The sequence below is a fragment of the Hypanus sabinus genome, chromosome 19, assembly GCF_030144855.1.
Source record: "Hypanus sabinus isolate sHypSab1 chromosome 19, sHypSab1.hap1, whole genome shotgun sequence".
NCBI lineage: Eukaryota > Metazoa > Chordata > Chondrichthyes > Myliobatiformes > Dasyatidae > Hypanus > Hypanus sabinus.
The window spans coordinates 61075572-61101991 of NC_082724.1; the positions used below are offsets into that span (position 1 = coordinate 61075572).

At 43.3% G+C, this 26420-nt stretch overlaps 1 protein-coding gene across 2 annotated transcripts in view; it reads left to right on the forward strand.

Moving 5' to 3' along the window:
* Nucleotides 1–12267: 12267 nt before the first annotated feature.
* The window catches only part of LOC132377967 (E3 ubiquitin-protein ligase RNF123), a 428887-nt gene continuing 414734 nt past the window's right edge, over nucleotides 12268–26420 (forward strand). The window contains exons 1-3 of one of the 2 annotated variants that reach the window (XM_059944516.1): nucleotides 12268–12410; nucleotides 12956–13062; nucleotides 17981–18065. In XM_059944516.1, coding sequence (XP_059800499.1) covers nucleotides 12978–13062; nucleotides 17981–18065 — 170 coding nt within the window. In that variant the 5' untranslated portion in view covers nucleotides 12268–12410; nucleotides 12956–12977. Of the gene's footprint in view, nucleotides 12411–12705; nucleotides 13063–17980; nucleotides 18066–26420 lie in introns of those variants that run through there. The other variant, XM_059944515.1, reaches the window with a different exon arrangement.

Here is a 26420-nt window from a genome sequence, read left to right on the forward strand (position 1 = left end):
TATGGAAACACCAATGCCCTCGAATGGAAAATCTTACAGAAAGTAGTGGATACAGCCCAGTCCATCACGGGTAAAGCCCTCCCCACCATTAAGCACATCTACACAGAGCATTATCACATGAAAGCAGCATCTGTCATCAGGGATCCACACCAGCAGGTCATGCTCTCTTCTTGCTGCTGCCATCAGGGAGAAGCTACAAGAGTCTCAAAACCCACACTACCAGGTTCAGGAACAGTTAATACCCCACAACCATCAGCATCCAGAACCAGAGGGGATAGCTTCACTTGCCCCATCATTAGAATGTTCCCACAACCAATAAGGACTCACTTCCAATGACTCTTCCTTTCATGTTCTCTACCTATAGCTTATTTATTTATTATTATTCTTCCTTTCTTTATATATGTACTTTGATGATAACTTTACTTTGAACTTTGAAAGGCTGCCTGGGCATCACACTGATCTGGAGAACTGTAGCACTCAACTGCCATCTGGTGGCTCTGAGACTGTCAATTTCCCCATAAGATTGCCAGGCTGAGTACTCCGACGTCAACACTTCCCTCATCTAGGCTGCAGTCCCTACATCAGCCACCATCAACACTGTACCAAAGTAATAGGTATGAGGGAATGGAGAGTTTGAAATGTGTGTATTTTAATGCTAGGTGTATCATGGGTAAAGGTGATGTACTTAGAGCATGGATCAGTCCATGGAACAATGATATTGTGGCCATTATTGGTTAAGAGTGGGACAGGAATGGGTGCTTCATGTTCCAGGGTTTTGACGTTTTAGAAAAGATAGGGAGGTAAAGGGGGGAGAGGTGTGAGTTTCACTGCTCAGGGACAATACCACAGCTGCAGTTTGAGGGGACATATTGGAGGGCTTGTCTAATGAGTCTATGGGTAGAACTCAAAAATCAGGAAGGGTGCAATCACACTGATGGATTGTACTACCAGGACACTAGGACACTGAAGAACAAATAAGCAGGCAGATTAAGGAAAGGTGTAAAAACAATAAGGTTTTGTCATGGAGTCTTCAACTTTTCTAATATAAACCGGGACCCTCTTACTGCAAATGGATTAGATGGGGCAGAATTTGTTAGGTGCATCCAGGGGTGTTTCTCTAATCAAAATGTAGACAGTCCAACAAGAGGAGGGTCTGTACTGGACCTGGTGTTGAATAATGAGCCTGGACAGATGACCGACCTTTCAGTGGGTGAGCAGTTAGGGAACAGTGACCACAACTCCTTACATTTTAAGATAGCTGTCGATAAGGAGAAGCATGGATCCTGAAGGAGAGTATTAAACTGGAGCAGGGCAGATTATGAGAGCATTAGGCAGGAAGCAGGGAGAGCCAATTGGAAACAGCAGTTTTTGGACAGGTCCACTTCAGACATGTGGAGGCTTTTTTTTTAGATCAGCTGCTCAGTACAGGACAGGTATGTTCCCGACAGAACGAAGGACGAGCATGGCAAGGTTAGAGAACTTTAGATGTCGAGAGAGGTAATGAGTTAAGTCAATTAGAGAAAGGAAAAGTATGTAAAGCTAAAGAAAGTAAAATCAAACACAGCCCTGGAGAATCATAAAGAAGCCAGGGAATTAGGAATTAGGAAAGCCAGGAGGGGCCATGAAAAGCCCTTGGCAAGGATTAAAGAGAATCCAAGGCATTCTATACATCCATCAAGAGCAAGAAGATAACAAGGGAGGGGGAACCACTCAAGAATAAAGGGGGGAATATTTGCTTGGATGTGGGTGAAGTCTTTAGTAAGTACTTTATATCAGTCTTTACCTAGGAGAAGGGCTTGGAGGATAGGAGATCAATGCTAAGAGTATTAATATTCTAAGGAATTTTGAGATAAAGGAGGAGGTAGCATTGGGTCTCTTAAAGAGCATTAAGATGGATAAGCCCCCAGGGGCTGATAGGGTATACCCGAGGTTATTGAGAGACACGTGAGGAGATTGCAAGTACCTTGACCAAGATGTTTATGCCCTCTCGAGCTACAGATGAAGTCCTGGAGGACTGATGAGTACCTAATGTTGTTCAATTATTCAAGAAGGGAACCAGGGATAATCCTGGAAATTATAGACCAGTGAAACTCATGTCAGTGGTAGGAAGTTATTAGAGAGAATTCCTGGGGGATAGGATTTACGAACATTTGGAAAACCATGACCTAATTAGGGAGAGCCAACATGGCTTCGTACAGGGCAAGTCGTGTTTGACTAACTTGATTGAGTTTTTGATGAGGTTGATTTAGGTAGAACTGTGGATGTTGGCTACATGGGTTTTAGAAAGGTCCCTCATGAGAGGTTCATCCAAAGGCAGACGGAGATTAACTCAGCCAAATGTGAAGTATTGTACCTTGGTAGGTCCAATGTAAAGAGACAGTACACTGAAGGCAGGATCCTTAATAGTGTTGATGAGGAGAGGGATCTTGGGGTCCAAGTTCACAGCTCCCTGAAAGTGGCTATGCAGATTGATGGGGTGGTTAAGAAGCCTTTACTAGTTGAGGCATTGAGTTCAAAAGTCAGGAAGCTATGTTGCAGCTTCATAAAACTTGAGTTAGGTTGCATCTGGGGTATTGCCTACAGTTCTGCACACCCAATTACAAGGACGCCGAGGCTTTGGAGAGGGTGCAGAAAAGTTTTACTAGGATGTTGCCTAGATTAGAGGACATGTGTTATAATGACAGATTGGACAAACTTGTGTTCTTTTCTCTGGAGTGGGGGAGAGTGGTGGGAGATCTGATAGAAGTTTATAAGATTACGAGAGGCATAGATGGAGTAGACAGACAGTATCTTCCCCTGAGGATTGGCCCTAAATAGTGACTATGGCACTAAATGGCAACTCCTTTGCTTGTATCTTCAGAAACAGCTCTACTTCCAACTTTAATATCTTTATTTTTCCCTTTCAGGGTTCTTTTGAAGACCCTGACCTGGAGTTGACCTGGCTGATGGCATAGTGGTAACAGTGCTGGACTTTGGGACGAAAGATCTGGAGTTCAAATCCAGCCGGCTCCCCTGCATGCTTTCCATCCGTACTGGGTTACGAGCTGGTGATCTCTTTGGAAACTCACCCAGCAGAAGGCAATGGCAAGCCACTGCTGTAACTTTCCTTGTATGTGACGTTTGTCTACATCAGCAGAAGTCATCCGCTAACTGGAGAAATTCCGGATGCGACGTACCTTTCTTTCTGACCTGGAGCTACTTGCTGACTTTGGTTCTTTGCGGGAATGGGACCCGTTCTTGGGATTCCATAACTGGCCGTTGTTCAGCACACCAAAGGCTTGGCCTAAGAGTCCATCTTGAATTCGAAAGCCTAGGATCTCGGGGCTTTGGAGATGGGCGGATCGAGGGTCGGTGTCACGGCAGGAGACCCGTGTGTCGTTGGGAGAGTTGGAATACCTGCTGTGTGCTTGGAGACCTGGGATCTTTGCAATCTTCAGGCAGAGCTTGAAAAAGTGACATAACGGACTTTTAACATCGTAAATCAACAAGTTGTTTGTTATGTCTCCCTGCTCACTGTGAAAATGGAGACATCTCTTTCTCCCTTATTAGGGAGAGAGAACCTGTGGTATGTGAAACATGAAGTCTGGGATAACTGAAAGTCTGTGTCTTTGCTACTGCTTTGCTCACACTTGAGTGCTTGGTGGTGGGTGCTGATGTTTTTTTTTGCCAGTGGGGGGAGGGAGGATTGTTGCTCGCTGCCGCTTATGCGCGGGGGGGGGAGAGCTGGGGGGGACTTTGGGGTTCTAACATTTGACTGTTGTTCATTCTTTGGGGCACTTCTGTTTTTGTGGATGGTTGTGAAGAAAAAGCATTTCAGTGTATATTGTATATGTTTCTCTGACATTAAATTGTACCTTTGAACCTTTGAAATGCCATATAACAGAGGCATGTATTTAAAGTGAGCAGGGGTAATTCTAAAGGAGATGTGAGAGACAAGATTTTTAATTGGTTTGGCCCAATATTATAGGCTAAAAGGCCTATTCCTGTGCTGTACTGGTCCATGTTCTATGTTCTAAAGAACTCTACACCTTCAGAACTAAACAACTATTGCCCAGTGGTACATCATGAAGTGATTTGAACGGCTGGCAATGGCATATATCAAAAACTCCAATTCCTGCCACATTGGACTCTCACCCAAAATGCTTACTGGCAGAACTGTTCTACAACAGATGCCAAAGCATTTATAATGAACCCAGTCCTGATACACCCAGAAAACAAGGATGCTTATGTCAGAATGCTGTTTCTGGATTTCAGTTCACCTTCAACACTGTTGTCCCACAGACCTTGGTGAACCAAACACAAAATACTCTGCAGATGCTGGGGTCAAAGCAACATGCACAACACGCTGGAGGAACTCAGCAGGTCGGGCGGCATCTGTGGAAATGACCAGTCAACGTTTTGGGCCGAGACCTGACGAAGGGACTTCCTAACCAACAGACCTCAGATAATCAGGATGCACCACTGCTCCTCCTTCCCCATCAGCCTCAACACTGAGCCCACTGCTGCTTATACCTGTTTGCTCAGCTAAGCAATCACATTGTCCAGTTGACTGATGGTGGTGGGGCTCATCAACAATGATGAGATTGTCTACAGAGAGCAGGGGGAAGAACTCAAGGCCTGGTGCCAGGGAAGTAACCTCTTCCTCAACGTGAACAAGACCAAGGAGATGGTTATTGACTTCAGGAGAACTCACACCTCTTTTCAAATCAGTGGCACAGCAGCGGAAACTGCAGGCAGTTTCAAATTCCTTGGGGTGCACATCACACACAGCCTCTCATGGTCCCAGAACACACACAATCAGGAAAGCTCATCCATGCTTCTACTTTCTGAGGAGGCTGGAGAGAGCTGGACTGTGCACATCCATACTTGTGACATTCTACAGATGCACAGAGGAGAGCATCCTGACAAGCTGCATCACTGCATAGTACAGAAAATGTATTGCGGCAGGCTGGAAGGCTCTACAATGTGTAATCAAAACTATCCAATGCATCACGGCACCAGCCTACCCATCATTAAGGATATATACAGAAAAGGGCAAATAACATTGTGTAAGATCCCACCCACCCTGCTCATGGACTGTTTGTCCCACTCCCATCACAGAGGAGGCTCCACAGCATCTACACCAGGACCACCAGACTCAAAAACAGTTACTCTCCCCAAGCAGTAAGGCCGATCAACAACCCCGCCCACCCCTCCACAACTACCTTACCACTTCCTGTCAGTCACCTTAATTACAGACACTCCAGTGCCTAGAGTCACTTTATGTACACAAATTCAATCTCCATATGTAAGCTAAAGTATCTTTTGTATTTATATTCATTGTTTTTCTATTATTGTGTTCCTTATCTTATTGTGTTTCTTTTTGTGCTGCATTGGATCCAGAGTAACAATTTCCCATTACATTTGTGTCCTGGAAATGACATCGAATGATTTTGAATCCTCTGCTCAAGGTTGTCAAAGTCATTGATGGTCACACATTAAAGAGATTTAGATGTAACAATTCTACATGGATTCCCTAATTTCACTGCAAATCCAGCACATCAGCAAGTACAAGCAGATGTTAAAGTGCAATAATTTTATCCTTCTGAAAAAGTAGGTGTAATTTACAGACAGAAGCACCACATCCAGCCCCAAATGATTACCAGACCTGGTGAAGGGTGAGTTGGAGTGTCAGGTAAGGGAAATGTACCTTTCTCAAAAAAGGATACAGGAAATTACAATCTTTAGTTTGGGACCCATCCACTGAGGTGGAACCAAAGCTTCAGTGATATCGCCCTTCAGGTGGTGAAAAAAAAACTGTTGGAGGAACTCAGTGGGTTGAGCTGCATCTGTGAGGGAAGAGGAGTTGTTGGTATTTCAGAACTGAGTGCGGAGGGGTGAAACGGGCTGAATGAACAACGAACAAGGGTTAAAAATGAAGGTGGAGATAGCTAGATAGGTGATTAGAGGGTCACAAAGAACTACCTGTGGTGGAATCTAATCAGTAAGGAAGAGGATAATGGGAACAATTAGGGTAGAGAGGAAGAACAGGGGATAGGACCCATTCAGTGAGGGGTCCGGGTGTAGGTGGATGGAGCCAGCAAGTGGGGGAAAACATGAAATCAAAAAAGAAAATACTTAGCAGACCAGGCAGCATCCATGGTGAAACAAAGTTTATACTGTATTTCAGTTTAAAGACCTTGGTCAGGACTGAGAAAGAGGGAGGAACATTCAATTTAAGAAGGTAAATTGGGGGGAGGGGTGTGAACGTTTGGAGGAGGATGTACAGCTGGACAAAGGGAATTTCATTGGTAGGTCAAGGCAAATCTACCATCACCGTTGATAAAGTAATCGATTGGGATAAGGACACTTCATCCAGTTCATTCAGCTTGTTGTATGGTAGTAGGCTGCTTAGCTTTTTAAGCTATTTCAAACCAATTGGTTCACAACTAAACTCTACCACTAAGTCAATTATTTATCCTCTATGGCCTTACTTATAAAAATCTCTTGATTTCACAATGGACGAGTCCAGTGTCTCCCCGCCACCCTCCAGCCACTCCAGCTTCTGCAGAGATTCAGACTAGAGCCCCAACTTCTGACAGACTGTGAAATATTCTTCCTGCTTTCACTGCTGAAAGCAGAAATGCATGTTGAGAATGTTGCCCCTTCATGTGGATTCCACAACAGAAGGAAGTCACATTCAGATCAATTTGTCTTTCAGATTACAAACGATTCATTGAGAAAATCTCAATTCTTAAAAAAGTCATGTTTGAATACCAGGGGAGACTCAATGGACTGAAAGGCTTAATTCTGTTCCTACATCTTGTGGATTTAATACTTCTCGGCCTCCTAAATCCAAATTAATACAGCCCAAATTATGTTTGTACCTGCAAGCCAAGGTCCTCCTGACCCTTCACCTCACCTACAGGCCTTCCATTCACTGCTCAAAAGTGAAATCTTCATTGTTTTCTACTTCGCATCTCTCCCTATAGATAGGAATGAGGAAAGACAGCACAAGAATTTAGGAACAAATTTTGTCCTTCAAACCTGTCCTGCCATTCAATTAGATGATACATCTCTGTATTATAAATTCAGCTGTAGGGTCTGGGTGTAGGTGGATGGAACCAACTGAGAAAGACTTGACTATTTCCACTGAACTTCATGTGAAGAACTATTTCTATTTCTCGGGGAGTCTAGGGCCAAATGGCACAGATTCAGAATAGAGGGATGTCCCTTTGGAACGGAGATGAGGAGGAATTTCTTTAGCCAGAAGGTGGTGAATCTGTGGAATCAACTGCCACAGATGGCTGTGGAGGGCAAGTCATCTGGTATATTTAAAGCACAGCTTGATGGGTTCTCAATTAGTAAAAGTTATGGGGAGAAGGCAGAAGGATGGGTTTGAGAGGGATAATAAATCATGATGGAATGGCAGAGAAGATTCGATGGGCTGGTTAGCCTAATTTTGCCTCTGCCTTATGGTTTTACAACATCCCTTTTCAAGGTTATGTCATCAAAGAGTGAGTGTGGGTATAAGAACTGAGTAGATCAGGAGGTAAAAGGGATTGGTGGGGTTGGGGGGAGGGGGAGATAAAGATCAGCTTTATTTGTCAAAACATACAGTGAAATAGGTCCCTTGTGTCGAGGATGTGCAGAGGGCAGCCCACAAGTGTCACTGTGCTTATGGAGTTGTATGTCCACAACTCCATAACCCTAACCCATCATCTTTGGAAATGGGAGCACCTGGGGGAAACACGTGGACATGGAGAGAACATACAAAATTCCTTATGGACAGCGGTGGGAGTAGAACCACAGGTCACTGCCACTTTGACAGCATTCTGCTAACCTTTCAGGAAGTAGATTACCACAATTATCCAGTTTGCCACAGTTCAAAGCAAGGGCTGTAGAAACAGCGGAGTCCATTGCTCAATGATCTGGTATTTGCTGTTCAAAGTGAGGTGGCCGATCCCTCATCAGCTTCAAATTGAAAGGTCAACAGACTGTCAGGAAAGTAACGTTGATTCACAGACTATTATCTGAGGGAAATAAAAAAGCAAATTTCTGACCAATGCAAAAGTATTCATGTAGTATTAATAAGGAATTTAAATTACCCATATTAACTATTCAAATTTATTCAGAAGAGAACTCTTTTAACCAGTATAGAGCAGATCTAACACCATAGTGGTGTGAATTTGTTCATTTATTATGCGCCATGTCATATGATGTGGGCGATCGTGGTCTTTCCGTGACCATGATTGTTCTTGGCAAATTTTTCTACAGAAGTGGTTTCCCATTGCCTTTTTCTGGGCAGTATCTTTACAAGGTTCAAAGGTTATTGTCGCTGTTTTCTTCTGTGAGTAAGTGGGTCGGGGACTGTTATTGTTACTTTTTTCCTGTGGGGAAGGGGGGATTTTGGGGCCTGTGAGTTTTGTTTCTTTTCTTTTTTGTGCCAGTGGGGGGGTCAGAGTTGATGTCTTTTCTTTCACCAATGCCCATGGTCTTTCTGTATTTAATGGCTACCTGGAGAAGACAAGTATCAGAGCTGTATTGTACATGCAAACTTTGACAATAAAATGAACCTTTGAGTTTGTGCTGATGTCACGTGCATCAATCCCATGTTATCCTCCTCATGCTCTCATCAACCCTCTCCAACTTCCAACACCCACTTTCACACCAGAGGCAATTTACATCACTTTGTTAAGCTACCAACCTGCAAGCTTTGGGGAACCCCAGGATGAACGTGCAAACTCTGAACAGGTGGTGAGGACTGAAGATGGACACAGTTCTATCAGCTGCAGGCCCTGTTGGGCAACCCAGCTGGGACATGGAAGGATCATCAATGGGAGTGCAGCAGCGGTCTCAGCTACTCTCAAGGAGCTGGTTCCGACTTGTGCTTTGTAAATTCATTTTGCTGTCCTTAGCCTAATTTAGAACTTTTCAAACTACCTTACAGCATTAGTTGTTCTAAGTTTCAGACCAGTGTCAGTCATTTGAGGAAAAGATTCAGAGGGTCGGGGTAGAAGTTCCCACAAAGGACAGAACTGTCAAATCTAATGCCCCAGATGACAAGATGCACAGTAGGTAGGATAAGGCAAGATGGGGAAGCTTCCCTCTCATGACAACAATTTCAGTGCCAGAGACCCCAATTCAGGCTCGACCTCTGATGTTGTCTGTGCAGAGTCTGTACATTTTCCCTGTGAATGTATTTTCTCCCATGCCAAAGATATGTTGATTGGTGTGTGGGCGATAGAATTTCAAAGCTTTCAAAGTACATTTATCATCAAAGAATGTAAAAATTGTACAGCCTTGAGGTTGTTTGCTCACAGCAGCCACAAAACAAGAAACTGGAAATAACCCAATGGAAAAAAAAGATAAAGACCAATACGCAATGTGCAGAGAAAGAGGAAAAACAAACACAAATTATGTAAACAAAAGAAGTGAGCAACAACAACAGCATTCCAAACCAAAATGAGCCCTTAGCTCTGAACCCCGGAGTAGGCCCAAAGCCTCAGTATTAGTTCATCATGTTAGCAGGCATGGAGCACAGCGGCTGGGGCCAGCCTCAGCGCCACAGAGAGAGCAGTGAGAGAACGAGTGAAATCAGCTCTCGCCTCTGGTCCTGATGCCCTGTCTTTCCAGTCTATTGTTTAAATCGTCCCAACAGTGTATTGTACCTCACAGTAGGAGCCGAGCTCCACTACCGTGAAAAAGTTTGGGCCTAGAGCAGGCTGCACGGTGACTTGCTCCGTGCCCAGATTTTGCCGCCCAACCCAAAGCTGCTCTTGATTTCTCCAAATTGGCTTGGCGCCCACAGCAATCCAACATCGCTCGCAGGGGCATCGGGATTCCACTGCTTCGGCTTCTGCTATCCGAATGGCTCACTCCATCTGTGTCAATTCTGCAACGTACCAGCACGGTTCAATAGACAGTAGTTGCAGGAGTAGGCCATTTGGCCCTTCTAGCCAGCACCGCCATTCACTGTGATCATGGCTGATCATACACAATCAGTACCCTGTCCCTGCCCTCTCCCCATATCACTTGACCCCACTATCTATAAGAGCTCTATCTAATTCTCTCTTGAAAGCATCCAGAGACTTGGCCTCCACTGCCTTCTGGGGCAGAGCATTCCACTCTCTGGGTGAAAACATTTTTCCGCATCTCTGTTCTAAATGGCCTACCCCTTATTCTTAAACTGTGGCCTCTAGTGCTGGACTCACCCATCAGCGGAAACATGTTTCCTGCCTCCAGCATGTCCAATCCCTTAATAATCTTATATGTTTCAATCAGATCCCCTCTCATCCTTCTAAATTCCAGTGTATACAAGCCCAGTCACTCCAATCTTTCAACATATGACAGTCCCGCCATTCCGGGAATTAACCTTGTGAACCTACGCTGCACTCCCTCAATAGCAAGAATGTCCTTCCTCAAATTTGGAGATGAAAACTGCACACAATACTCCAGGTGGGGTCTCACCAGGGCCCTGTACAGCTGCAGAAGGACCTCTTTACTCCTATACTCAATTCATCCCTTGAATGAGTTTCGCCTTCCCTCGCCTCCTCATTGTTTGTGTGATAATTTACCACAATTTACTTCAGAAAAGGTGTTATTAGTAATGTTTTTAGCGAGCTGTCACACACGTTTGATAGCACCATCTTAAACGGGAATCCCAGGGGAATCAACAGGAATCCGGGGGTGGGGGGGTAGGAATAAAATGGGATTGGAGTCAATGGGTAGTAGATGGTTGGTGTGGATTCAGTGGGCTAAAGGACCAGATTCAATATTGAATAACTATGGCATGGCAGAAAGCCTGGAAGTAATGAGAATTTACAGGGATAACTTCAAAAGGCAAATTAGGAAAGCAAAGGGGAGATATAGGCTGATAAATGAAAATGTATAGATGGTTCATGTACATAAAGATCCAAGGAAAGAGCAGAGCTTTTAGGGGATAAAATTGTAATGTGTTTGTGCAGGAGGAGGATGTGAGTTGAGTTTTGATAAATAGACTGTTGCTGTTTCACTAAGGGGATAAAGATAACATTGCAGTGAGTACTGGTCACTAGATATGATAAAGAACAAACAAGCAGGGGTTTTCAGCTATGAAATCACATCCCAGGCTATTAAGAAGGCAAGAAGTGGCAAAAACTCAAGTACAATTTTTTGACCATCTTTGACTACACCTGGAATGGCAGAAAATTGGAGAATTTCTCATATTGTACCATGATTTGAAAAGAGAGGACATAAACAAAGTAATTGGTTCAGCTTCAGTGGTGAGAAAATTATTGGAGTCAATTCTAAGTGACAGGAAGTTACAGACAGAAGTAGGACCTTCACACAAAATGCTTGAAGAACTCAGCTGACCAGGCAGCATGCAGAAGTGTTGCTTGTGTTACCCCAGGTTCCAGCATCTGCAGCCTCTCGAGGCTCAAAGGTAGGACTTCCACAGTGAACAGAGGAGTGTTGGACACGGCTCACAGGTGCATAAGATGGTGAATTAATCTCTTATTGTAACTCAAGCTCTCCAGTTTTGGCAATACCCTTGTGAACCTTTTCCACACCCTTTTCATCCCTCACTTTTGTTATCTTCATTAATAATACTGAAGTGCAGGAGATGGTACAACATTTTACAGGTGAAACAAAAACTAAACGTAGAATACAGAACACTACAGTACAGGCCTTCGATGTTGTGCTGACCTTCAAACCTACTCCAAGATCAATCTAGCTCTTCCCTCCTCCATAGCCCTTATTCACGTGCCTATCTGAGTTTCTAAATAGCCCTAATGTATCTGTTTCTGACACTACACCAGGCCTCCACTCACCAACACACTCTATATCAAGAATTTACCCCGGCGTCCCCCTCTCATCATCTTAAACGGATGCCACCTTGTATTACTCACTTCGATCAATCAATTGGATTTACAGCACTTATCATCTTGTACAATTCTGTCAAATCACCTCTCATTCTCCTTTGTTCCAAAGATATAAACCCTAGCTCACTCAACTGATAAGACGTGATTTCTATTTCAGACAGCATCCCGGTAAATCTCTGCACCACATCCTTTCACCGAGGCGACCAAAACTAAAGACAATATCCCTGATAGCCAGAGGTGTAACATTGACTCACGGCTCTTGAAGTCAGTGACCAACATTAATGAAGGGTAACGCACTATACACATTCTTAACAACGCTATCAGCTCGCTTCTGGCATGAGAATCAGTGACTCTTGGATGCGCACGCATGCTCGTGGTCGAAGCTGCGCGCCCACGGCTACAGCAGTGCGCGCGCGGTGGCTGATCGCGTTTTGAATTTACGGCCAAGGCGGCCACCGTACGGCATCATGGCGGTGCAGCCGGCGCCTTGAGTCGAGCGGGTGGGACGTTACCTGGGAGACGAGCGGGTGCGGGATCGGGACTGGGACTGGTCGGCCGGCGAGGCAGGTAAGGAGACCAGGACACGGGCAGAAAGAGAGTGGGACCCACGGTTGGGGCCGCAGCTGGGCGCTTGGTGGGGCAGATGTGGGGGCCGATACATGAACAAGAAGTGTGCGGTTGTCGAGATCTCCCCTAAACGGTACCAACCCCCTCCCACCCCATTCTCCCATTTCCCTCCACCCACACCCTACTGCCCTCCTCCCATCCACTCTCCTACAACTTCCCACAACCACCTCCACTCACTCTCCCCTCCTCCCCGTCTCCTCCTCACCTCTCAACCACCTTCCTCAAACCCCCCCTCTTCAACCTCCTCACACCTCATCCCCCTCACCGCCAATCCCCCCCCCACAGCCAACCCCCCCTCCTCACCGGCGCCACACCCCCCTCACACTCACCCCTCCATCTCAACACCCCCAATCTCACCAACCCCTCCCTCTTACACACACTTTTCCGTTTTATTGTTTGTTGCTCAGTGTAATTTGTCATCCGGAATTGCGTCCACCTATCACAGTACAATACTTGTAGTTGCCCCTCATGCTCCATTTGTTCAGTCTAGAGTCGTCTAGGTGGAAAATGACATCGAAAGGAGGAACCAGTGCAGCATACTCCCGGAAGAGTTATCGGCTGCCCACCGACAATGAAAAGTCAAAGGTCACGGGTATGTTTGGGTCCATATACTGTTGTTGGTTGAGAGAGTGAAGATGCTGTTTGGAGTGTGCATTGCTGTTTTGTATAAAATTTTTTCCTTAATGGGATGAAGTTTTGACTGTCTGGTGCCCAAAAAAGGATATCAAGTTCTCTCAAAATGCTGGTGGAGCACAGCAGGTTAGGCAGCATCTACAGGAAAAAGTACAGTCAATGTTTCAGGCTGAGACCTTTCGTCAGGACTAAGTTAGTCCTGACGAAGGGTCTCGGCATGAAATGTTGACTGTACTTCTTCCTATAGATGTTGCCTGACCTGCTGTGTTCCACCAGCATTTTGTGTGTGTTGCTTGAATTTCCAGTATCTGCAGATTTCTTCGTGTTGGCAAATTCTCTTTCCAATTTAGTAAAAGACTGAAATGTAGGTAGCACCAAGTGTATTTACACTTCATCAGGATGAAGGGTCTTGGCCCGAAGCGTCGACAGTGCTTCTGCTTATAGATGCTGCCTGGCCTGCTGTGTTCCACCAGCATTTTGTGTGTGTTGTTTGAATTTCCAGCATCTGCAGATTTCCTCGTGTTTGACCTTTTGGGTATGTCAGTTTCCAAGAAGCTTAAGTCACGAATTGAGATGTAAATCATGCAAGACCTGTTAAACTTTAGTAGCTGAAGTGCTGATGTACTTGTGTGGTATGATATGACTGTAAGTTTCCTGAATCATTGATTTGAATATTACTATAGGACGGTGTTCACAGTTGGTTTCTGTAATTCGAGTATAATGCTGAGGTTGTTACAAGAATGGGACCTCTGTCCTTGTCTCACTTATCCGTGATTCCACTCAGTTAATAGCCCTGCAGTAAGGTGTTCAATGCATTTTCCATGGGCAGTCAGCACATTTTGGTGCTCTGATGTCCTTGTTCAAATTCAGATAGATTTCTTCCTCTTTTAATTATGCTTTTTGTTACTAGGAATTTTTAGTGATTCTGAGAGCTGTTAAATTGCAAAAAGGCATGCAGCCCAGATGCAGGCCTTTAAGCCCAACCAATCCATGTTACTGACCATGCTCTTGGTGGAAAAAGTTATCCCAAAGGTTCCTATTTAAACTCTCTCCTCTCAACTTAAATATTATAATGGGACATTGATAGGATGCAAAATTGGGCTGAGAAGTGGCAGATGGAGTTCAACCCAGATAAGTGCGAGATGGTTCATTTTGGTAGGTGAAATATGATGGCATAATATAGCTATAATGGTAAGACTCTTGACAGTGTGGAGGATCAGAGGGATCTTGGGGTCCGAGTCCATAGGACGCCCAAAGCCACTACGCAGATTGACTCTGTGGTTAAGAAGGCATACGGTGCATTGGCCTTCATCAATCGTAGGACTGAGTTTAAGAGCTAAGAGGTAATGTTGCAGCTATATAGGATCCTGGTCAGACCCCACTTGGAGTACTGTGCTCAACTTTGGTCGCCTCACTATAGAAAAGACAGGGAAACCATAGAAAGGGTGCAGAGGAGATTTACAAGGATGTTGCCTGGATTAGCATGCCTTATGAGAATAGGTTGAGTTAACTTGGTCTTTTCTTCTTGGAGTGACAGAGGATGAGAGGTGACCTGATAGAGGTGTACAAGATAATGAGAGATTTTGATCGTGTGGATAGTCAGAGGCTATTTTCCCAGGGCTGAAATGGCTAGAATGAGAGGGCATAGTTTTCAGTTGCTTGGAAGAAGGTACAGGGGAGATGTCAGGGGTAAGTTTTTTTTACGCTGAGAGTGGTGAGTGTGTGGAATGGGCTGCTGGCGGTGGAGGTGGAAATGATAGGGTCTTTTAAGAGACTCCTGGATAGCTACGTGGAGCTTAGGAAAATAGAGGGCTATGGGTAAAGCCTAGGTGGTTCTAAGGTGGGGACATGTTCGGCACAGCATTGTGGGACGAAGGGCCTGTATTATGCTGTATGTTTTCTGTGTTTCTGTTTGTCCTTTAGTTCTTAATTCCCTCATGCCAGGAAAATGATGTGCACATTTACCCCATCTATGCCCTTTTGTAAGACCACCTCTCTAAAAGTCCCAACCTACTCAATCTGCCTCCATAATTCAGTCCCACAGTCTTGTCAACATCCTTGTAAATATTCTCCACACTCTTTCCATTTAATGGCATCTTTCCTATAAGAGTTACCAAAACGAAACACAATATTGCAAATGCAGTATGACCAATGTCTTGTATAACTGCAACATAACATCACAACTTCTGTACTCAATGTCCTGCCCAGTGAAGATCATCATGCTAAACCCATATTAATCACTCTCTGATGCCATTTTCAGGAATCCATGTACTTGAATTCCCATCATTTCTCAGGGGCCTACTATTCATTGTAAATTAAACTATTTGCCATTTCTCAGCCCACTTACCAACTGATCAAGATCCCTCTGTAAATTACGATAACCATAACACTACCTATTATCTGCAAACATACTAACTGTGCTTTGTACATTCCCATTCACAGGTCTATATCAAATATCACATTTCATCACATCTCACAACTCATCCACATCAAATTCAAGCTAGTGCTGGGAAACACAGCAATGCAGAATTAGTACTTGTAATTGTTTTCAATAAAGGGATCAAAACATTAGTTATTCAAGTGGAAGTGTGGACAGATTGGGAAGAGAGGTTTGTGGATTTGGTGCAAGGCTGGTGCAACCTTTCACCCCGTCACCCAAATATCGTGGTTACAGTGAGTCACCTCCTGCACCCTAAAATCTTTCCATCAACACAATTCAAGAATATGAGGAGATCTCTCCCCACTTGTCCAGCTGAGTCCACCTTGCTAACTCTCAAACATGAAATTCTGCAGATGCTGAAAAGCTTGAGTAACACACAAAAGTGCTGGAGGTGGTCAGTAAGTCAGGCAGCATCAACGAGGTGAATAAACAGCTGAGACCTCTCATCAGGACTGGAAAAGAAGGGGGGCAGAAGCCATAATAAGAAGGTGGCAGGTGATAGGTGATGGGAAAGGTGGGTGAGGTAGGGGCATGACATAAGGAGCTGAGAGGTGATAGGTGGAAAAGGTAAAAGGCTGAATAAGAAAGAATCTGATAGGAGAGGAGAGTGGACAATATGAGAAAGGGAAGGAGGGGGGCCACTGGAGGGAGGTGATAGGGAAGGAGAAGGATTGAGAGGATAACCAGAATGTGGAATAAAAAAAAGAAGAGGAAGTATTTATCAGAAGTTAAAGAAATTGATGCTCATGCTATCAGGTTGGAGGCCACACAGACAGAAAATGAGGTGTTGCTCCTTGTGTTTGGCCTCATCATACCAGATCTTGATACTGTTCAGGCAGAATTTTTGGCTTGATTGGCAACCCATCCAGCAACCCCCTCTCTACCATGAGTACACAATGGCTTTAGGGCATACCATCGCTGTTATTCTCACAGGGCTATTCCAACACACTTCCCAAACCAGTCAGATATACCATCAAAGGTAGCAGGGGTGAGCAGCATCATCTCCTGGTTTGACTGCACATTGCACATAATTCTGATTTGGAAATTAATTTATTTAGCGATACAGCATGAGTAGGCCTTTCTGGTCATTCAAGGCATGCTGCTCCAGCAACTCCCAACAAACCCTGTTAACACGAACCTAATCATGGGGCAATTTATAATGACTAATTCACCTGCCCAGTATATCTTTTGGGCTGGGAGGAAACCCGAGAACCTGGAGAATACCTGTGCATGGGGAGGATGTACAGAGGCTCCTCACAGAATCGTGCTGGAATTGAATCCTGAACTCCAGCACACCCTGAGCTGTAATAGCATCACACTAACTTCTATACTATAGTGGCGCCCAAATATGAGATGTGTAAAACATAGAAATATAATGCTCATCTTTCACTGCCAGGTCTAATTCTGGAACTCTTTCAACATTATGGGAGTATCTCATAGGCTCAAGGTGTTGGCTCACCATCACTTTTTCAAGTATAGGTAGGGATGGGCAATAAATGCTGGATTTGATAGTGACTCCCACATTCTTGGAAGATGAATAAATGAGAAAAGAGAACCATTAGCTGGATGGTTGTAGAGATGAGCATCAGCTCTCCCACTTCGTTACCTGTGCTGAGGTCATCTTGCACTGTGCTACTGCAAAAATGAGAGCTAGCAATGTGCTGGTGTTCACATGAGGTCCTTCGTTGGTTGGGGTCAGCTGTGGATATTGTGTCCATAGAGGGGAGGTTGGTTTCCAGTGTGGTACACACAACTCTCTGCAGTTTCTTGCGGTCACATGTAGAGCAGTTACCACAGCATGCCGTTGTGCTTTCTGTAGTGCATCATAAAAATTGATTAGGTTTGACAGCCTCCTGGGGAATTAGAGGCATTGGTGAAACTTGCTTTCTGTGGCTAGATTTATTGCTTTGTTCTTGGGTGAAATCTTCACACGTTGTGTTCCTGAGTCACATGGGCTAATGGGAAAGCACTTTAATTTGCAAGCTGTTCCTATTTCATCTAACCTTGAGGGATAGTGAAGATGATGGTATATTGACATTGATGTCCCTCGTGCCAGAGAATGATCAAGAACTTAATTCTGATCATTGTCAATGAATGAAGTTAAAAAGAGTACATCAGAATGAGCAGTCTGTCGATAATTAAATAGCTCTTAAGGATTTGGGTATGTAGTGAGTTATTGGTTAGTAGTCAGCATTTATCATACTGTCCACTTCTGATTGGGCACAATAAAGTAGAAACATCAAAAATATTACATTTAGGGAATTGAGATTGAGGGGTTGAAAGACAAGGAGCTGATTTCGAATGGAATGGAAAATGACTTTTTTATACAAAAAGTGCATTTAAGTAACACAACAGAAATGAATATTATTAGAATGAATAGTATTAGGTATCATAATTCAGGAGAATGTATCTGATTTAATAATTTTATTTTTGGCAGGATTTGTGAATGACAGATTCCTCAGCAACTACCTCCACCATGTATTCCCTTCCTCTGAGAATGCTCAGTTGTCTGCTACATCCAGGTACACAATGTTTGATAAAGTGCTTCTGTACACTGTTTCGACAGACTTGGCTACTGAGGTGTGTAGATGTGTGATGTCCAATTTCTGGCTGCAATTTGCAGTTTCTGACTAAGGTGGCCTAAAGGTTCCTGTTAGCTTGCAATCTTGTGCTCTGTTCGATGGCTAATTTTGTTGAGACTCTCCAATGTTGACCCTGTACATCAGTGTTTCCCAACCTGTTTTAGCCTAACACCCCCACCAAAGTGCTTTTGTACTTACCAATGCTCCTACTTTCTGACATCCCCCATACTGTAAAAACATGTCTACCATATGCTAACATGAGAAAAATGATTCTGCTTTAAATTTTTATTTGTCTTTAAACCTAGCTTACACAGTACCTGTGTGCTTTATAGCAGCTTCGATATCAATGTGATCCTTGAGCTTGTTGGTCTTTAGCAAGAGTTGGTTCGAGTCGTGATAGCAAAAACCTTAAGTCCCCATGTGTAACAATATTCAGGCTGTTTCTGTTTTTTGTATGTTGTTCACTGCACTGAGTCTCTCTCAACAAGGTAGGAGAATGGAAATACAACGAAGAGCAGTTTGACTCTTCTCCAAAGACCAGGAAACTTTTTTATGACTGTGTAGCTACACACCACAAAAGCCGACAGTTTTGAAAAGCATTTTTGCTTCATCATCATTCTGAATTTTGATAATTTCCTCTTGCAATCTCTCTTCCTTGCAAAGGAATGGGTTAATTAACCAGTCTGGAATTTCCAGATCATTTAAATCCTTGAATTGATTCTGAAAATCTTTTTTCAATGACTGAAGTACTCTTGCAAATCACTGACTATGAAAGTGAGTGCCATACTTTTCATGCAGGAAAACTGAGAACATTCTTATCCCAATGTTTTGCTTATCTATTTCCAATTTTCTGATTAAAAGTAGAGACTGCACTTTTTGCTTGGATTAAACAGAAATTTTCACCATGTAGTTTCATATTTAGAATGTTCATTTTGTCACACTGATTGGCTAAGTATGCTACATCTCCACGTAGAAGTTCAATCTTGTTTCCCAAGCTCTTGTCGACTTTGAGCAAAAATTCAACCACAGTGTCAAAAAGATCAAATAAACATTTTAAGCAGCAGCCTTTTGACAGCCAATACGTTTCAATGTGAAGAAGCAAGTGTGCAATCTCTTCATCATTATCTTGGCATTACTGAGGAAATATTCTGCTTTTAATAGATGAGCTTTAATTTTGTTGATAGCAGATATTACAAGAATCATGCTTGAAAAAAGTTGCTGGCTGAGGTTTTTGGCTGCGAAATGTTGACAATGTATTACACAATGGATTGCAAACAGACTTGGAATTTCTTTTTTCATAAATGCCACTAAACCAGCATGGCAATCTGTCATATATGGTGCTCCATCTGTTGCACAAGAAATCATATTCCTAATCAGAATACTTTTATTGTCAATATTCATTTTGAGATTGTTGTAGATGGATTCACCATTGATATTTGTTTTTAACTTTTTACAAAAGAAAATCTCTTCATAAGCTTTTCCATTTTTGATTAACTGTACACATGTCATTAGCAATGCCTGTCTCGCACAGTTGACTCATCCAGTTGTATCCCAAATTCTGCTTTTTGTATTTCTGTGCAGAGTTGATATTCAGTATCTTCACTCATTTTGTCAGTACGACAAGCTACAGAGTTATTACTCGGAGGAATTGATTTTAAAATACTGGTATCTACTTTGAGAACACTGGTGAGCACTTCTGATACAGCAAGCATTATTAATCTTTTGCCAGTTATATGAGGTTTTCCACACTTTGCTGTCATTTTGGAAATGTGATAAGGAGCAATGAGACTATTATCAACAAACAGGAGAAAATCTGCAGATGCTGGAAATCCAAACAACACACACAAAATGCTGGAGGAACTCAGCAGGTCAGACAGCATCTATGGAAAAGAGTACAGTCGACGTTTCGGGCCGAGACCCTTCAGCAGGACTGGAGAAAAAAAGATGAGTAGATTTAATAGGTGGGGTGAGCAGAGGGAGAAACACAAGGTGATAGGTGAAACTGGAGGGGGAGGGGTGAAGTAAGGAGTTGGGAAGTGGATTGGTGAAAGAGATACAGGGCTGGAGAAGGGAGAATCTAGTAGGAGAGGACAGAAGGCCGTGGAAGAAAAAAAAGGGGGGGTGAGGAGCACCAGTGGGAGGCGATGGGCAGGCAAGGAGTTAAGGTGAGAGAGGGAAAAGGGGATGGGAAATGGTGAAGGGGGTGGGTGCAGGGCATTACTGGAAGTTTGAGAATTGATGTTCATGCCGACATCTGGAGGCTATCCAGACAGAATATAAGGTGTTGTTCCTCCAAACTGATTGTGGCCTCATCGTGACAGTATAGGAAGCCATGGATGGACAAATCAGAATGGGAATGAGAAGTGGAACTGAAATGGATGGCCATTGGGAGATCCCGCATCTACTGACGGACAGAGTATAGGTGCTTGGCTAAGCAATCTCCCAATCTACGTCAGATCTGACCGATACACAGGAGGCCTCACCAGGAGCATCAGATGCACTATATGACTCCAGCAGACTCGCAAGTGAATCACTTCACCTGGAGGGACTGTTTCGGGTCTGAATGGTAGTGATGGAGGAGGTGTAGGGGCAGGTGTAGCACATGTTCCACTTGCAGGAGGGAGATCAGTGGAGAGGGATGAATGGACGAGGGAATAGTGTAGGGAGCGATCTCTGAAGAAAGTGGGAGGAGGGAAAGATGTGCTTGGTGGTGGGATCCTGTTGGAGATGTTAGAAGTTGCAGAGAATTATGTGCTGGATCTATCAAGGTCAATTTAGTTTTCTTGGCAAATGAATCTAATGTATAACACTTTTCAAATGTTTCTTTTATCTACTGGAACTGAGTAATACCATAAATAGCCTTTTGAGGGTGTCTTTTATGGAAATGTTCTGGAATCTTGATGGCTTCATGTCTTCATTAGATGGTACAGTATTACAAATAAGACACACAGGGTGTCACTTATCTGACGGGAACGGAATAAAACCATACTCCATGTATGTAAGATAGTAATGACACATTTTCTGTAGTTTCTATTTCTTAGCAGGATTAGAATTCAAAGCTTCACCGCCTTCAGACTCTGAGATCAAGGCATATATATTTATCCATCATTAATGGGGCTAAATTAAAATTAAAAATTAACACAAACTGGGATTGCCTGTCGGATGTTGACAATGGCAGCGAGTTGGCACAGTTGGTCAGGTCTCATGCCTCGAGTTAGCGTGCTGCCTACTGCCCCCTCCCCCCAAGAAACTTGAATGCCACCCCCCCCCCCCCCGACTTCTGTTTCACCTGGTGCCCCCTTAGGACACACAACCGCCCCTGCTGGGAATAACTGTTGTACATTATTTTGGGGATAAAGTGCGTGATCAGTTTTGGAGTTTGTGTTTGGATGCACTCCATTGTGCACTATGATCACCTAGTTTCATGTAGTAGATAGATATTTCATTGATCCCAAAAGAAATTAATGCCTCAGTTGATGTGAGACATTGACTAATGCTTCCGTACTTTATTCCATTGAAACTCAATGAAATTGTATTATAGCAAAACAATTCAAGTTCCCTATCTAGACTAGCTGTAGTAGTACCTGCAAAAGGACTCTGGTAAACACAGAGTACACGGCAGATGCTGTGGTCAAAGCAACGTGTACAACACGCTGGAGGAACTCAGCAGGTTGGGCAGAAATGTGGCTCGTTTCCACGGATGCTGCCTGACCTGCTGAGTTCCTCCAGCGTGTTGTACGTGTTGCAAAGGACTCTGGTATTTGTTTAAAACAGCCTCAAATCGTGGCAAAATTGATCTCAAGTAGTAAAATTTAAAAGACCAAATGGCTTATTGTCACTGAGCTGGAGAGCACCCTGTGTGTGAACAACAGACTTGAAAAGGACAAGATTAGGACTGTTTGAACTTGCAGGTGATAGCTGTTGGTTAGATTTGCCCATTATACTTGGGCATGAGCTCAAAGGCTGTTAATATCTTTGAGTCATTTCTAGAGGGAATTGTGAATGTACAGTTCAGCATATTGATGAATCTTTTAATCAATATAAACATTTGTTCTGAATGTAACATAGTGTATCTATGCACTATGGATGTTAAGCTAACATTCTCTGATTTAAGTCTGTTTCTCAGTATTCAGATTTTAGTCTGTATGATGGAAGATCATAAGGTGTCAGGGTGTATGTATAAGGAAGCTAATGTATCCTGTGAACATCTTACAGAGTGTGTAAACTGCTTGACTTTTCTGTGTACCTGCCTCGGACTTTGTGAGTCTACATTCACTAATAATAGCTTGACAGTGCAACTGGATGATCCAGCTCACATTACAAAGCACTGACGGTGCAGATCTTTTCCAGTGAGATTCCAATCAATCCCTTAGCTTGATCTATTTGTGTTTTTCAAGTTGACATTTATTAAAGTTTAAAATACAAACCTAGATGGTAATTTTGTTTAAAAAGATGAATAAAAAAATACCCTTTTTGTTATGTGTTAGTAGTGGCAACTAAGGCAATTCCTGTAGAATGTTGAATGCAATATTTTCCTTACATTTTAACTCTTTCTTTAACTCTATGCTCCTTTTATTTCAATTTCATTCTAATTTTTTTTCTTGTTAGCATCCCTAATTCTCTTGGACCTGCATACTACTCAATCATCTGCAAACTAGGAACAAAGCTTTGGAATTCCCTTTCTAAGAATCGTACCTTTGTATCCTTCTGTTATTTATGGCCTACTTTTTTTTCCAAACCTTTGGTCATTTGTTCAAAAATCTTCTCTTGTGACTCTCATATTTTGCCTGAAGTTCCTGGGGGTACCTTGGGATGATTTGCTATGTAGTTGGCACAGACATTGTGGGCTTGTTCCTGTCTAGTACTGTTCTATTTCTTTCCTATTTAAGACAATTTATAAATGTAAGTGTTACTTTCCGTATTTCTGTGAGGCTTAGGAGTACCCCTATGAGATCAGAAGTCCCAGAATTGAATTGCATATTGTGGATGGGTAGGTAGTAGCTTCTGGATGTAAGGCTGAGAAGTTGAAGGGTGAATTCAATATGGGTGGTGGAAGTTAGATTGGGTTGAGGAGGTTGGATTGGCCTCAAGCAAAGAAGATGTAGGAAACTGGGTGATTTCAAAAGCAAAATTGTATGTTACTTGAAACAAAAGTATAAGCTGATGTACTGCATAGGTCAGACAGCATCTATGGAGGCAGAGGAATGATTGATGTTTCTGCATTGGAGTGATCACCAGTATAAAGAAATGAGAGGAAGGGGTGAGGTGAGATAGGAGCTGCCGGTTGATAGTTGGGACTAGTTGAAGTGGCGGATGATGGACGGATGGAGCTGATGGGGGAGAGAGGTGGAGTCAGGGGACTGGCTGTTGGAGGCAGACTTTGAGAGAGAAAATGGAGCATTTGGGGTCAGGTAGGGGTGGAGGAGAGGTAGAGAGAAGCTGGGAAAAGATGTAGAGACGAGGCTGCTGAGGTTGGAATCAGGTAAGGAAGGAAGTTAATAACTGGATCCAGACAAGGGAGGGATAATGGGCTTATGATAATGAGATAATGGGATCTTATGATAATGAGATAATGGGATCTTATGATAATGGGATAATGAGTTAGTTGGAGGAGGAGAACAGAACTGGCTGATGGAGACCTTGTGGAGGATTTGGAAACAAGTGGAGTGGGGGAGGTAAAAGAACCTGGGTGGATCAGAGCGAGAGAGCTTGGAACACAGAGAATCTGGTTACCTGGAATCAGTGAAATCCGTGTTCTTCCCACTGGGTTAGAGACTACCCAGGTGGAAATAAGCTGCTCTTCCTGAAGTGTGTTTCTGGTGTTCGTGTGGCAGTGGAGATAGCTGAGGACTGATAGGTCAGAGTTGAAGTGGGAAAGGGAGTTGAAATGACATGCAACTTGGAGTTCAAGATGACCTTGGTGTTTGTCATAAGCATAAACTGCACTTGATCTTGCTGATGTAGAGGAGGCTGCACCAAGAGCACTGAATATTCTAGGTAGGGTGGGAGGAGGGCCATGTGAATCTTTGCCTTACCTAAAAGAATTTATTAGCTCCCTGGATAGTGGGGGAGGAGGAGGAGACCATAAGATAAAAGAGCAAATTTAGGCCATTCAGCCTATCAAGTCTGCTCTGACATTCCTCCTTGGCTGACTTTATCCCTCTCAACCCCATTCTTTAGCTTTCTCTCGTTAACCTTTGATTCGCTGATTAATCAAGAACCTATCAACTTCCACTCTAAATATATCCAATGACTTGCCTCCACAGTTGTCTGTGGCAATGAATTCCACAGATTCGCCACCCTCTGGCTAAAGAAATTCCTCCTCTTTGTTCTAAATGGGCGTCCCTCTATTTTGACTATAGGAAACATCCTTTCTGCATGCACTCTATCTAGGTCTTTCAGTCTTTGAGATCAATGAGATCGCCCCCCCCCCCCGTTCTTCTAAACCCCAGCAAATACAGGTCCAGAGCCAATAAATGATGCTGATATATTAATCCTTTCATTCCCAGAATTGTTCTTGTGAATCTCCTGTAGATCCTCTCCAATGCCAGTATGTCTTTTCTTAGATAAAGGGCCCAGAACTGCTCACAATGCTACCAAGTTCACTCTGACCAATGCCGTATAAAGCCTCTGCATTACATCTTTGCTTTTATATTCTGGTCCCCTCAAAATGAATGCTAACATTGCTTTTCCCATCCTTACCACCAACTTGCTCTGCAAGTTTACCTTAGGGCAGGAATTTCCAACCTTTTTTATGCCATGGACCAATACCATTAAGCAAGGGGTCTGTATACCCCAGGTGGGGAACCCCTGCATGAGGACTTCCAAGTCCACTTTGTGCATCAGCTTTTTAAATTTTCTCCTTGTTTATTCTTTCTAACGAAGTGCAAGATCATATACTTCTCAACACAATCTGCTCTATCTTCCCTACACATCTTTGCCCATTCTCCTAATCTGTCTGTACTTCTACAGGCCCCTCAATAATACCTGCCCCTCTGCCTATTTTCATATCATCTGCAAGCTTGGCGGCAAAGCCATCAATTCTATCATCTAAAGCATTGACGTATAATGTGAAAAGAAGTGGCTTCAACACTGGCCCTTGTGGAACTCCACTAGTTGCTGGCAGCCAACCAGAAAAGGTCCCTTTTTTTTCACACTCTGCCTTCTACCAGAATGCCAATCTTTTATCCATGCTAGTATCTTTCTTGTAATACAATGGGCTCCTGTCATGTTAAGCAGCATCATGTTTTGCACCTCGTCAAAGGCCTTCTGAAAATCAAGTAAACAATATCCACTGACTCGCCTTTGTCTATCTTGTCTGTTTCAACAGGTTTGTCAGGCAAGATTTTTCTTTAAGGACACCATGCTGGCTGAAGCCTACTGTATCATTTGCTTCCAAGTACTCCAAAACCTCATCCTTAATAATGGATTCCAAGATCTTCCCAACCACTAAAGTCAGACTATAATTTCCTTTCTTCAGCCTCCCTACATTCTTAAAGATTGGGGTAACATTTGCAATTTTCCAGTCCTCTGGAACTATTCCAGAATCTAGTTGAAGGACCATTACCAATGCTTCAACAATTCAGCTATCTATTTCAGAAACCTGTGGTGTAGCCCATCTGGTTCAGTCCTTTCAGGTTCCTAAGCACCTTCTCCTAAGTAATAGAGGCTGCATTCACTTCTGGCTCCTGACACTCCTGAATTTCTGGCATACTACTAGTTTCTTCCACAGTGAAGTCTGATGCAAGATATTTATTAAGTTCGTATGTCATTATTTTGTTCTCCATTACTACCTCTCCAGCATCACTTTACAGTGGTCCGATATCCACTCTTCCCTCTTCTTTACTTCATATCTTTGGAAAAAAAACTTGTATTATGCCCCTGGTGTCATAGAAAAGTACAGCACAGAAATAGGCCCTTTGGCCTATGTAGGCCATACAGAACCATTCCAACTACCTATTACAGCTGACCTGCAGCGGGTCCATAGTATCTTTAGAACATAGAACAGCACAAAACAGTGTTGTGGCGAACCAGCAAAAAAAGCAAATCAAAAACACCCCAACTTTAATCCCTCCTACCTACACTATGTCCATATCCACCTTACATCTGCCTATCTAAGCATCCCTTAAAAGCCTCTAATGTAATAATTCTTTGATATAACTGGCTAGTTTACTTTAACATTTCACCTTTTCTCTCCTTATGTTTTTTTTCAGTTATCTTAAATTGTTTTTTAAAAGCTTCCCAGTCTCTTACTTCCCACTAATTTTAGCTCTATTATACGCCCTCTGTTTTGCT